The sequence below is a fragment of the Garra rufa genome, chromosome 22, assembly GCF_049309525.1.
Source record: "Garra rufa chromosome 22, GarRuf1.0, whole genome shotgun sequence".
NCBI classification, from domain to species: Eukaryota; Metazoa; Chordata; class Actinopteri; order Cypriniformes; family Cyprinidae; genus Garra; species Garra rufa.
Genome location: NC_133382.1, coordinates 4700096 through 4714409, shown reverse-complemented (window position 1 = coordinate 4714409; position 14314 = coordinate 4700096). Strand labels below are relative to the sequence as shown.

The 14314-nt window shown below is 34.6% G+C and overlaps 1 protein-coding gene across 1 annotated transcript in view; it reads right to left on the bottom strand.

Moving 5' to 3' along the window:
* Positions 1 to 278: 278 nt before the first annotated feature.
* LOC141298312 (uncharacterized) overlaps positions 279 to 14314 on the bottom strand; it is an 86910-nt gene continuing 72874 nt past the window's right edge. Inside the window, exons 41-48 of the mRNA XM_073828816.1 lie at positions 13130 to 13392; positions 12875 to 13020; positions 10279 to 10363; positions 8298 to 8409; positions 7758 to 7886; positions 4509 to 4730; positions 3208 to 3376; positions 279 to 1465 (exon numbers count right to left, since the gene is read on the bottom strand). Of these exons, the coding sequence (XP_073684917.1) occupies positions 895 to 1465; positions 3208 to 3376; positions 4509 to 4730; positions 7758 to 7886; positions 8298 to 8409; positions 10279 to 10363; positions 12875 to 13020; positions 13130 to 13392 (1697 nt within the window). The 3' untranslated portion in view covers positions 279 to 894. The remainder of the gene's footprint in view (positions 1466 to 3207; positions 3377 to 4508; positions 4731 to 7757; positions 7887 to 8297; positions 8410 to 10278; positions 10364 to 12874; positions 13021 to 13129; positions 13393 to 14314) is intronic.

Genomic DNA, 14314 nt, shown 5'->3' with positions numbered 1-14314 from the left:
TCAAAAAGTTTTCACCCCCGGCTCTTAATGCATGTTTTTTTCGTCTGAAGCATCAGTGAGTGTTTGAACCTTCTGTAATAGTTGCATATGAGTCCCTCAGTTGTCCTCAGTGTGAAAAGATGGATCTCAAAATCATACAGCCATTGGAAAGGGTTCAAATACACAAAAATGCTGAAAAACCATAGAATTTATGGGACCTGAAAGAATTTTCTGAAGAACAGCAGGCAGTTTAACTGTTTAGAACAAACAAGGAACTCATGAACAACACTTGTGGACTATATGTAAACATCTTTTATCTGAAATATCTTATTCAGGTCAGTACTAAATAAACAATACCATGCACTTTGTATGATCCCTCTTATTTTGGTCAAATAATGCAGATTCTGAAAGGGGATGTAAAATTCTGACCTCAACTGTATAAGGGAATGTTGCATTTACTAATTTTACAAACTTAATAGTTACTTTTGAATGTTCTCTGGACCATCTGATACTAGTATTAACGTTTAAATAAGTTAAACAAACTAAAATGCTTCAGAAAAATGTCACTTGGAAAAAAAAAATAAAAACCTAATAGTCAACCCATTCCGAAGCCATTTTCCGAACATTTCATTTATTTACTGAACTGGTTATGACAATCCAAAGAGTTACGGAACACTTTTAAGGTAGTTTATAAAAGAATCAATGCAAAACCTGTGCTTTGAATATATTACCAAACAAGTGAAAAGAGAAAATGTTGATTCCTTAAAACGTTTAACTATAACTGGCCACTAAAATTGTGCAATCTCACATATCAGTAGAAACAGTATCAGTAGAGTTAAAAAAAACACAGAACAGAATCAAGTGCAAACAGGTAGAATTGGACATCTAACATGAATCAGACATGTTATAAGAGGGCTACACAAATAAAAACAACTCCAGAGACTTGGAATGTAGATGCTGCGCGAGATTCTTGATGCGACAGAGACGAACGTGCTGCAGGTCTCCAGCGCCGTACACTCGATAAATGTGATATCGCTCTTTCTCCTTCAGGGCCAAATCCAGCTCGTTCGCAGACATGTGGATGAAGTGTCGTTCTCGCTTGACTGTTGTCTTCACCTCCACAAAGACTTCTTGCGTGCTGCCATTATTTGTGAAGGTCAGCTTGAAGTCGCACGCACGGCCGCTTTCTCCCTTCTCGTTGAACCAGGTGATTTGACTTGGGCCGCCGTTGTCTTTCCAGTGCGTGAGGAAGGAGTGAACCAGCTGCTCTCCCCACTGTCCAATGCAGGCCGTGTCTTCTTTGTCGTTGGACAGAACCAGGGTTTGAGGCATGGTGCAATCCAGTGCCAGATCCTCTAGCACGTCCTCTGAAACCGGGGCTTTGTTCCAGACGGCGCTGTCCAGAGTCATGGTCGGACGCCTCAGGGCTTCAGCTCCCTGGAACTGGCTCAACACTATCTCTGGGGCCTGGGCTGGATTTTGGCTTCTGAAAAGAAGAGAAATCATTTCGAAATGATATGGTTGGTCAAGCGATTCATATGTCTAATCTACCTGCTTAGACAATATGTTGATTAATTAACTGCATATCAACTAAATAATATTATCAAAGAAAATCATTTTTACTCATCTAGAAAATCCTTCATGATTTAAGAATTTTTTGATATTTTGACTGGAAACAAGACAAAAAATCTAAGTAAGAAAAGGATTTTTTGCAGTGATCGCCTGAACGAGGTGGTCTCGGCTCGATTGAAAACAAACTCTAAAGCGGTTCGGTTGTAGTGAGAAAGCAATCCAGTAGCTTTGTTGTTTTACTAATACCTCTTAAAATGAACCTGTGAATGTCTGTGCGTTTACACATCTTCGCTATTCAAAATCAAAAGGACAACCCAGTAAATTTGCTATGGTAAGCCTTCCTCTGTGAATAATAAAGCGTCAGATTTCGCTCCCCCGTGGCATGGTAAGGGAATCTTATTATAATATTACCACCCCTTAATCTGCACATTTCCACCCACGGCAAAAGTTCAAGCGAAGCATGCTAACTGTTCTGTCTTTGGCTGCACAGATGAGCACAGAACACTATTAAGAGTCCCAGCCTCAGAGGAGACAAGAGAGCATTAATTTATTTTTATTGTATATTACGCTCCTGCCATACAGATCAAATATAAACATGCATTTTCATTCTCAGCTGTTTATCTCCACAGACATAACTGACTGTTTTTGTAACTCCTGTGTGTGTTTAACAAACTTGTGTGTATTAGATGGTTTAAGTGCTATAAAACATGAAAGAGAACTAGCTTAGTACTCAAATGCCGTGTGACAGTGACTTTCTGTGCACGTGCTTAGGTATGAGCAGTAAAAGTAGAGCTCTGTTCTGGAAAAAGGGGCATGGAGCAGCAGCTTATTTGCATTTAAAAAGACATGCATGAAAACAGCGTGTTTCTGCTTCCACTCAAAATGTGCATTTTCAAAATAAAGTAATAAATGATCTGTGAGGTATTTTGAGCTTTACAGACACATTCTGGGGAAACCTTTAAAATATGAATGATTTTTAATTTAAAAATTTAAAATAATTCAAAAATTAAATAATTTAAAATTTCAATGATTTAATTTAAAATTGCAATTAAATTGACAATGTCTTAATGAGTGAACCACGGAATCATTCACTCAACCAATTCTTTCAAACATCTGATTAATTCAAAAAATAAATGAAATAAATCTTTATGAACGATTTGTTCAAAACTGTGGATTCATTCAGTAACAAATCACTGCTGTGTGTTGCTCAGAGTCTCAACAGCTCTGCTGTGGCTTTGATTGGAAATATTTTTGTAGACAAAATTAAAACAATATTGATTCTAAAATGTAGGACAGTATTAGTTGTTTACTGAACTGTTATTTAAATCAATATTGCATTTGCAATGGTGCAGATATTGAGGAAAAAAAGCACTCTTTGATATGATATAAATATATATATCAAATGATATAATTGCATTCTAATAGGCTTCATCACTGTCAGTCATCCCACATCATGTTTATCAGCAACCGCGTCAATGTAAGATGATGGACAGGTCTGGACGGGGCACTGCATTAAATGCCTTTAATCATTTTAACCCATTATTTTTTCCATAAATATTCACACCAAATTATGGGGTTAAATCAGCAGCCCTAGTTGAAATGAAATAAAAAGCAAGCAACAATACGAGTAACAAATCCAATAGTGATAAAACATACTGCTGTGATGGCGGTGGTGTCAAGTGTTGATCATCTGCTGTTGTTGGCTGCGGGTCGGTTTTGTCCAATGTAGTTTCGTCTCCTTCATCCATAGCTGCGTTTGGTTTCACAGGATGCTGAAGACTGACCACAGACTGAACATCCTGGATAGCAGCCTCTTCCCTCCGCTCTGAATGAGCAAACACACATTTACATGGAGCTAAAACTGGGATTTCCAAACCCCTCTAACATTAAATACTATTCTGAAGTCCCCTTGAGATTAAGTTGATTCTTTATTCATGTTCAACAATTTTCTGATGTCAATTTATTATCACAACATGCAAGTAAACAAAGTATTTAATTTTAGTAATTCAATATTTTTCCTGTTCAGTACAAAAAAAACTTTTACTAGATATTTAATGTGTATTAGTTGTAAATGCATTCAATCTGAATGGCTAGAATTTGCCAAGAATTTAGAATTTAGAATGGCAAAGTCTCTTTGCTCACCAAGCCTGCATTTATTTGATCCAACAAACTGCAAAATAAGTACATTTTTTAAACATTTTTACTATTTAAAATAACTATTTTCTATTTGAACGTGTTTTAAAATGTTCATCATTACTCCAGTCACATGATCCTTCAGAAATCATTCTAATATTCTGATTTGCTGCTCAAAAACATTTATTATTATTATGCTGAAAACAGCTGAGCAATATTTTTTAGGTTTCTTTGATGAATAGAAAGTTCAGAAGAACAGCATTTTTCTGAAATAAAAATCTTTTGTAACATTATAAAAGTCTTTATCATCACAATTTATAGCATCCTTGCTAACAAAGTATTAATTTCTATAATTTATTTCAAACAACTATACTTACTCCAAGCGTTTAAATGGTATAGTGTATTTTACTTAAGCTTTTTATTTCAGATAAATGCTGATCTTTGGATTTTTCTATTCTAACTGTTTTAAATATTGATAATAATAATAATAAAAAGTTTCTTGAACAAATCAGCATATTAGAATGATTTCCGAAGAATCATGTTACACTGAAGACTGGAGTAATGATACTGAAAATTTAACTTTGAAATCACAAGAATAAATTACATTTTAAAATATATTCAAATAGAAAACAGTTTTTTTTAAATAGTAAAAATATTTCAGAATTTTGCTGTTTTTGCTGTACTTTGGATCAAATAAATGCAAACCTGGTGAGCAAAGACATTAAAAAGCTTACTGTTCAAAAACATATGACTGGTAGTGTATTTTCAATTTTTAGGGGCCAGCCCTTCCACATTGATCATGCTGTTTGAATAATAGGACTGACCTGTGGCTCGTGACAAAACGCTGCTCGGTCTGGGACCCTGTTCATGTTGAGCTCTTGGATCTGTGTGCAGTGAAGGTTCTGCATTTCTCTGATGGACGCTGATGTTGGACAAACTCCTCTCGACTCCAGAGCCTGAGTGACCCGTCACTGGACCCAGAGCAGCCGGAGAAGCAGGAGGAGGCCACATCTTCATCACCTCCTCAACAGCCTGACTGCCTGACCCTACAAAACACACCACACAATATTTAAGATGTGATTAGAATATTACAAAAAGGTAATTGTGACTTTCTCTGACTCTACGCAGTTGATTTTATGTATCATGCATTGACAAAGCTGCTAATTTGGCAAATGAAAAGGTAATATTAAAGGAGAAGTTAAAAATTTACAGATAATGTACTCACCCCCTTGTCATCTAAGATGTTTTTTGAGAAAAACATTTCAGGATTTTTCTCCATATTGTGGACTTCTATGGTGCCCCTGAGTTTGAACTTCCAAAATGCAGTTTAAATGCAGCTTTAGAGGGCTCTTAATGATCCCAGCCCATGAAGAAGGGTCTTATCTAGTGAAACGATCTGTTATTTATTTTTTTCAATTTACATACTTTTTTAACCTCAAACGCTTGCCTTGTCTTGCTCTGCCTGAACTGTTTTTTCCTGTTCAAGACAGTTATAGTTTGTTGAAAAACTCCCATCTCATTTTCTCCTTTAACCTTAAAAATCATTTCTAAATCATCCTACATCACTGCAGAAGTACTGACCCAGTGTTTGCAAAGTGAACGTGCAAAGATGATCAACAGGGCATATGTAGCGCCATGAAAATGATTACCAGGGCTCGCAAAATCATTGTATTTTCCAGTCGGGCTACCAAAATGTTTCACCGGCCTGCCCGATGGGCTATCGTAAAGTAGAGGGCTCCTGCAGGTCCTTAAACTCCTCAATTTAGTTGTATCAAATTTAAGGCCATAAAAAGTTTTAAATATGTTAAATAGTATAAGAAAAGTCTTAATTATAATTTAGGAGGTCTTACATTTGGGGACGGAAAGACGAGTATGGCGATAGGGCTGGATTAAACTCTTGAACTTCAAAAGGCAATGATGTCATTGAATAAATATACGTACTGCAAGTTTCAAAGTAAAAACGTGGCACGGATGTCTTTATATGAATGTATATGAAGTTAACCGATTGTCCTCAGAAACGTGTCGTTGGCATTTTCATTTCATGCCTGAATCAATTTTTATTTCCACATTTTTTCCATCTGTTTATGGTCAAATGATTGCAATTATCGACCCATGTTTTTATGCAGCAAACACAGAGTTGTAAATGTGAAGGAAGTTAATGTGCCTTCTAAAATACTAAACAATTAAGACAGTAATATTTATGCTTTAAATAAATATAATAAATGATATACTCGATTTATAAATTGCCTTAAATTGATATTTAAAAATTCTGCAGATACACCAAAGAGTGAAATAAAATTCCTTCCTTGATATTTGTTTATATTTGTGTATTGAAAACATTTTGATTAAGTTTAGACTCCTATCTGATTTTCTATATTTAAAAAAAAAAAAGAAGTCTTTTTTTATTTGGGCTAGTTAAATTAATTTTCGGGCTACCAAAATCTGAAGAGGGCTACCAGAGATTCTGAAATTTTGTGAGCCCTGACAACTGTACTGGACATTTCACTTACATTTACATAAAAAATGTCAGAGTAATGATGTTTTGAATGTGTAGGTTTCATAAATTTACATTTTTAACAGCATTGTTCAAAGGAAATTGAATAAATCAATACTGTTAATATTCAAATGCAATTTCTAAAATATTAATAAAATACGCATTCAACTTTTTTTTGTGGTAGTTCTTGTACAAGATATGAATTTATATATATATGCGCTCTGAAGTCCCATTCTGAATCAAATGATTTGCGATCCGATTGGAGTGCTTCAAAACAGTGAATCACTTTGCGACGCAGTGGTTTACTGATTCAGAGTTTTAAAAAGCTCAGTTGATACTCTTCTTTGCTCGCTTTCTCTATTTAAGCGATTTTTTGTTTGAAATGAAATCATTACAATTAATAGGCCTAACTTACAATGTTTTTTATTAAATTGTGACACAGATTAAGTCGTATAAAAAACATTTCATTACATGAGACTCATTATCTGGTACTTGCCTATAAAGATGGGTATATAATGTGCATTGTTAACAGATTACAGGTACCTAGGCTATAGCCTTACTGGAGTATGATCAACCTCTGCCTATGGAGAGTGAAGTAAATAAATAAATAAACAAAATCAAAAGCACCCCCCAATATTAGAATGTTTGCAGGAGCGGATCACACACATTGCTGGAACGCCGGGAAGTAATGGTCAGAAATTCAGCGGGAGCGGGCTTAAGAAAACTGTCCTACACAGGGCTCAAGGCTGCGCAAGTGCGTTTTCTCGCCACCCCATCTCCACCCCCACAATTATTAGTGCCGTTTCATTCTGTTTTTGACAGCAGCACATATAGGACAATTTTTGAAATAACACCATAAACAAAATGTATTTTCAATTTAATTCAAGCACTTTCAAGGACCTATGTTTGTTTTTAAGTACTTTCCAGGTCTTGAATCAATACGTCTAAAGTTCAAGTACTATCAAGTACTTTCAAGAAGCGTGGGAACCCTGGATCAAATACCCTTAACAAAAAAGATAAAACAGCTATGTAGACTGATTTTAAAGTTGAGGGAAAAAATAAGATGGGAAGTTTTCAACATACCCTAACTGTCTTAAACAGGGTAAAACACAGTTCAGGCAGAGCAAGACAAGACAAGCGTTTGAGGTTGAAACATATTAATTGTATTTTTTTTTTATATAATAAAAATAACCAATTGTTTCGCTAGAAGACCCTTCTTCCTCGGCTAAGATCGTTTACAACTGCATTTGGGATTGTTAGAAGCTGCATTTAAACTGCATTTTGGAAGTTCAAACTCAGGGCACCATAGAAGTCCACTGTATGGAGAAAAATCCTGAAATGTTTTCCTGAGAAAAACTATTTCTTTAGGACTGAAGAAAGAAAGACATGAACATCTTGGATGACAAGGGGGTGAGTACATTATCTATAATTTTTTGTTCTGGAAGTGAACTTCTCCTTTAAAACATCCAAATATAGTGTGATTAATTGTCCTGTCTACCCATTACGACTCGAAATCTCAGGTCTTATGCAACAGCCAATGCTCTCAACATATTCATTAGTCTCCATCGGCAGTCTGTACCTGAACTGCTGCCACCTGTTCTACTGAGAGAGGCTTTCGGTGGCCAGCAAACCAGTCGGTCCTCTTTATTGTGCTGCATCTGAGCTTCCTCCTCTTGCACGGCTCCTGACGGCCGGATCAGAGATGACACTGCAAACATACGCAGCACAATTACAGCCGAACAGATGAATGTCACATCACAAAAACTGACCCATGTAGGTATATGAAACACAAATGGTGTGTTTTTGTCACTGCACAGTGGTTATTAATGCTGATGTGCAGCTGAGCGCTGACAGCTCTTCCCCTCGCCCTGGCAACAGCTGCGCTTTCATGTCAGTGAACAAACCCCCATTAGCATATGTGCACTATGCATGCGTGCGCGTGTGAGAGAAGCGATGAAATGAGGGCGAGCGGCGCAGATTAAACTGGAGGAGAAATCAAAGGGATCAAACGCAGCTGTGCAGGCGATGCGTTCAGAGCTCTGTGAGTGAGAACAGCTGAACTTACTGTCTTTACCTCACCATTGCCTCAGTTCGGGAACACAAAGAGAGAGATGCTTACTGATGGTTTCTGCTTTTACTTCCACTGGTGCCGGCACCTCCCATGGTTCCTCATTTGCAGGGAGTTCTCGAGCATTTTCCCTGTCCAGATATCTCTTTAAACTGGCTTGGTCCTGGGTTACAGCAAAACAAGTCACATAACATCATGTAATGGAAGCATTTCATTGTTTTGTAATTAAATGGATATGAGTAAGGTTTGCAAACAAAAATTTTTATTTCAATTTTTAAGGTTCTTTTAATGTGACCCTGGACCACAAAAGTAGCATGGCTATATCTGTAGCAATAGGCAATAATACATTGTATGGGTCGGAATTACAGATTTTTCTTTTATGCCAAAAATCATTAGGACATTAAGTAAAGATCATGTTTAATTAAAAAAATTTTTTTTGGCATCCTCAGATTTTCAAATAGTTGCATCTTGGCCAAATATTGTCCTATCATGATCAACCATACATCAATGGAAAGCTTTTTTACAAACCTTACTGATTGGTTTTGTGGTACATGGTCACATATTTATGTGTATATATACACACACACACACACACACACATACATACATACATACATATATATATATATATATATATATATATATTTTGATCAGATTATTTTTGTTTACACATGGTTAAATTATGTTTACTGTACTGTTAACCATGGTAAATTTATGGTTACTGATGTACTACAAATACTGCAGCTGAACTACATTAAAGCATTTTTATTCTAGCAGTAAATAATTTCTATTAACAACATGCAAAAACAACATGATCTATTTGAACTTTTAATATTAAATAAATTAAAATAAAATGTACAATTTCAGTTTTTTTACTGCAAAAGTTTATTATAATATTAATATATTATAATTAATATATATATGCAATTTAAAATTAATTATTTATTTATTTGTATTTGTATTTCATTTTTTGTAATGACAATGTTAAACCAATTTAATTTGTACATTTTAAATGCAACTTCCCCAAAAATATTTAGATGGTTAAAATAATAATAATATTAAATAAATTAATTAATAAAATTGTACATAGTTTCTGCAGTTTACCATTTTATTTTATTTTTTTATTTTAATAATAAAAAAATATTTTATTTTTATAAGTAATGACAATTTCAAACCAACTTCCCCAAAAATATTAAGATTGTTAAAAAATGAATAAATAAAAGAAAAGAAAATATTATATTAATATTTTAAATAATATTGGTTAATTATATCTATTGTATTTCACTTGTTCTTTATTTATTTAGTTTTTTTTTCTGTCCATCTGAGTTAATATGAATGAGGGCATTGTGGAAGGTATTAATCTTATATTTCACCTATTCATTATTCAATCCGTATTGTCACACAAAAAACAAAACCAAAAAAGAAAAGAATTTAAAGTCTAAAAATCTTTAATTTAATAACAAAAAATAAATTGAACATAGTTCATGCAGTTTAATATTTATTTAAAATTAATTTAAAATTAACATTTTAATTTAAAATGTACAATTAACTACCAGAAAAAGAACTTAGGGAATTTATGTATGGCTCATGGAGCACAATTAAATTTATTTTAACATGCTATTTTTTTTTATAATTAATCAAATGTGTTAAACTCTGCAAACACCTGGCACAGCTCTTCTCTATGATCTCTGGAGTCACGATCAGATGACTCACTCATGCACCTGTGTGAAAACTGGCCTGACGCTCATTGCAATGAGTGTCTCAATCACACCAGGTGAGAGAAAACCCTTGTACGCCCCAACAGACCAGCATTAACAATGTACAGTCTAGCAATCCACTTAAGAGGCAGCATTTAGTGTTTCCAGTCTGAGCTCTCAATCACTAAATCTTGTTTTTGAAAGCAAGGACAGAGTCACCTTGGAGAATCAGCTAGCATTGCTTATGTGTGTGTGAATATGCTGATGTTGTTCCTCAGACAGCCCGAAGGCTCATTTTAATCACGTCCGGACTCTGATTTAAACTCTATACTCACATTTACACACGTCACAAGGCCCTGGAAGAAGCGCTCCAGCTCTTTGGCAAAGCTCTTGTCCGTGGTGAACAGTTTCACCAGCTCTCTGCAATAATACACAGACAGACGAGCCATGAACAAGAGTCTAGAGAAGCATCACATCATGGATGGGCGATACCATTTATTTTATTTGCCATACAATACAGATACTTTACAGATACACTACAGAACTATGTTACTGATACTGATTATATATATATTATTATTATATCAAATTATAAAAAGTCAATAAAGAAATACTATTCACTATAACACTACTGAGCTGTAAAGTATTTAATAATTTCATTTATTTAATGATAATATCAGTTGTTATAATTATTATTATTATTATATGCAATAGTACAATTACAATATTATTTATGGTTGTTGCTTTTTTTCTATGCTTTCAAACATTAAACCATAGAGCTTTTATTTTGGCAGAAAACTGCAGGGAAATGTAACTTTAAGAATTAACGTTCAACATTATTGAATTACTATATAATATATATTTTATTATTAAAATTATTAGATTATGTTTTTGATTACACATGATTGAAATATGGTTAGTGTAATGTAAACCATGGTAAATTTGAGGTTACTGCAGGTTTACTACAAATACTATAGTTTGGTCACTGTAGTAAAACATTTTTGTTCTGACAGTGAATGATTTAGTTTAATTAATTTAACTCTTAAACAAATATTTACATCTAGTAAAAAAACTGAAATTGTACACAGTTTGTACAGTTAAATATTTTTTTAAATATTTGATTTTTTTATTTTATTTTAATTTATCAAGTAAAGACAATTTTAAAACAATTTAAAGTTTTACATTTACATCCCCAAAAATATTCAGATTGTTCAAATTCAATAACAAAAAAATTTTAAATTGTACATACTTTTTGCAGTTTAATATTTTATTTTATTTTATTTTAAATGTATTTTAGTGTAGTGTAGTTTATTATGTAATGACAATTTTAAACCAATTTAAATTTTATATTTTAAATACAATTTCCTAAAAAATATTTAGATGGTTAAAATTTAACAACAAAAAAAGTAATTGCACATAACACCAATTTAAATTTTACAGTTTAAATGCCCCAAAAATATTCAGATAGTTATTCAGATATTCAGAAGTTAAAATTCAAAAAAAAAAAAAAAAAAAAAAAAGAAATTAGACCTAATTCATGCAGTGTAATATTTTAATTTGATTTAATTGTAATTTAGTTTATTAAGTAATGACAATTTACATTTTATATGCAACTTCCCCAAAAATATTCAGATGGTTAACATGTAACAGCAAAAAAGTACATAGTTTGTTTTATTTTATTTTAGTGTAGTGTAGTTTAGTTAATTAAGTAATGACAATATTAAACCAATTAAAACTTTACATTTTTAATACAATTTCCCCTAAAATATTTAGATGGTTAAAGTTTAACAAAAAAAAAAAAAAAGAATAATTAGTAATTGCACATAATTTGTAATATTTTTTTTTAAATTTAATTTTAATGTAGTGTAGTTTAGTTTAAGTAATTACAATTTTAAACCAATTTGAATTTTACATTTTAAATGTATATATAGATTGCATGTTTATATAGATTTATAAAAAATATAAAAGCAAATTGTTTATGGCAAAATAACTCAATCTAAAGAATCCATATTATGTATTCAGATGAGCATTCTGTTTGCATTAAATTTCTTGTTAAATTAAATCACTGGTTGAAAAAAAAAAACTATTTATTTTGAGTATTTAAGTATCCTTTGCTACCCTGGAAATCCAGAGGTCTCGCGAGAGCACAATTTGAATTGTCTCTGCAAGACACTCTGGCATCGAGCAATGATGCACGTTACTGCATTACGTTAGCAGTTCTGGGAACCAATCCAATCGGTGTATCTGATGTAGGCGGGCCAGAGGCGAGCTAAGCTCATGACGACAGCGCTGCGACGTCCGGAATCATTTAGTAAACATTGAAAGATGGCTATAGATGAATACCAGTTGTTAGAAACGGCTTTGGCCGTTGCAATAAACGAGTTAGATTTGGCTTTTCATTTAAAAGAGGAACAGAAAACTGCGCTCGAATCGTTCCTTTGCAAGAAGGACGTCTTTGCTGTTTTGCCGAATGGATACGGCAAGAGTTTAATCTATCAGTTGGCGTGTATTAGAGTTAGGCCCTTTTCATTGCTCGATGCCAGAGCCTTAACCTTAATAGATTAGGGTCTGGATTTCTTCCAGGCTAATCTTTTGCATATTTGAGTATCAATACTTTCAGTATTGATATAGCAGGGCTGAGCCTGGTCAGTACCTGGATGGGAGACCTCCAGGGAAAACTAGGTTGCTGTTGGAAGAGGTGTTAGTGAGGCTAGCAGGGGGTGCTCACGCTGTGGTCTATGTGGGTCCTAATGCCCCAGTATAGTGACGGGGTTGAGGAGAGATCCCCCCCCCCATTTGACTGTAAAGCGTTTTGGGTGTACGGCAATACACAATTAAAGCGCTATATAAATGCATCATTCATTCATTCATCATATATGGATCGCCCATCCCTACACCACATTTACTAAATCTCACTAGCAGACGCTGTACCTGCAAATGTCCAGTGTGGCCGTGAGGTAATCTTTATGAATGTACAGCTCTTTTTTATCTTTTAGGAGACATATAACATCCTCGCTCTCAAAGATGGGGTTCTCATCTGGCACCTCGAGCCGATAATGGTTATACAGCTTTCCGACCTGCAAAAAAACCCACAAACTTTTCTGTTTTCCTCTCCTGTGAGAGAGCATGATGCAACAGTCTGTAATTTGTTGGGTTTGCATTCTGGAGAAAGCGCCTCCAGCCTACCTGTCCAAAACTCAGGGAGCGAATGCATTTAGTAATCCCACTCTCCTTCAGCTCACTGTACACGTCTGCGAAATCACTGTGGTGGAAGATGAACCTCTGGATGTAGGGGACGAGCTGCCGCACCAGGGTCTGCACCGCGGGGCAAGGCCTGTAGCTCTCGGTCTGCGCTTCGGTGGTCACACGCTGGGAGAGCCGCTCCACCCCGCAGATCTCCAGGAATAGCTCACGGTCGCGCTCGCTGAACGCCTCCTTCTCCTGCTTGCCTGAGGACGACAGACCCGGGAAATTGAGCTGGAAATGGCCTAGATCGTTCATTATGGAGTTAAAAATAAGCATGCATGCTGCATGTGATGTCAGTGTTTCCCCATCATAACTACACATCTGCAGGTCCCATATTCAAAGCCCAGTGGACCAATGCATGAATTAGAGAAGTTTCCATTAGGGGTGTAACAATGCATCAATATGGATCAATGCTTTCATATATATATGCAACATAAAAGTATATAGCTGTGGCCAAAATTTTTAGAACACTAGTATTTTTACCAGCTAAAAAAATGGTTTTAAATTCTGTTATTTCTATCTTTTGCTGTAGTGTGTCAGTAGGAAATATCAGCTTACATTTCCAAAATTTATTTTGCCATTAATTGTAATAAGCCAGTGAGATTTTTGTTTGCACAAGAAGTCTGACAACAGCCAGTACTCCACACAGAGATCTGATTTCATTATCATCCAGTCTGTCTGGAATGCTTGAAGAAACAGAACAAACTGAGACAGACTAAATCCAGAAGAATTGTGGCAACATCTCCAAGAAGCTTCAAGAGACCTATCTGCAAAGCTACAGTACTGTTAAAAGTTTAAGGCACTTGTGTAAAAAAAAAAAAAAAAGAGAATGATTTAAAAAAAAAATAATAATGTCATTCTCGCAACATTTCGACTTCTTTATTCTCGACACATTTCGACTTCTTTATTCTCGAAACATTTCGACTTCTTTATTCTCGAAACATTTCGACTTCTTTATTCTCGAAACATTTCGACGACTTTATTCTCGACACATTTCGACGACTTTATTCTCGACACATTTCGACGACTTCATTCTCGACACATTTCGACTTCTTTATTCTCGACACATTTCGACTTCTTTATTCTCGACACATTTCGACTTCTTTATTCTCGACACATTTGACG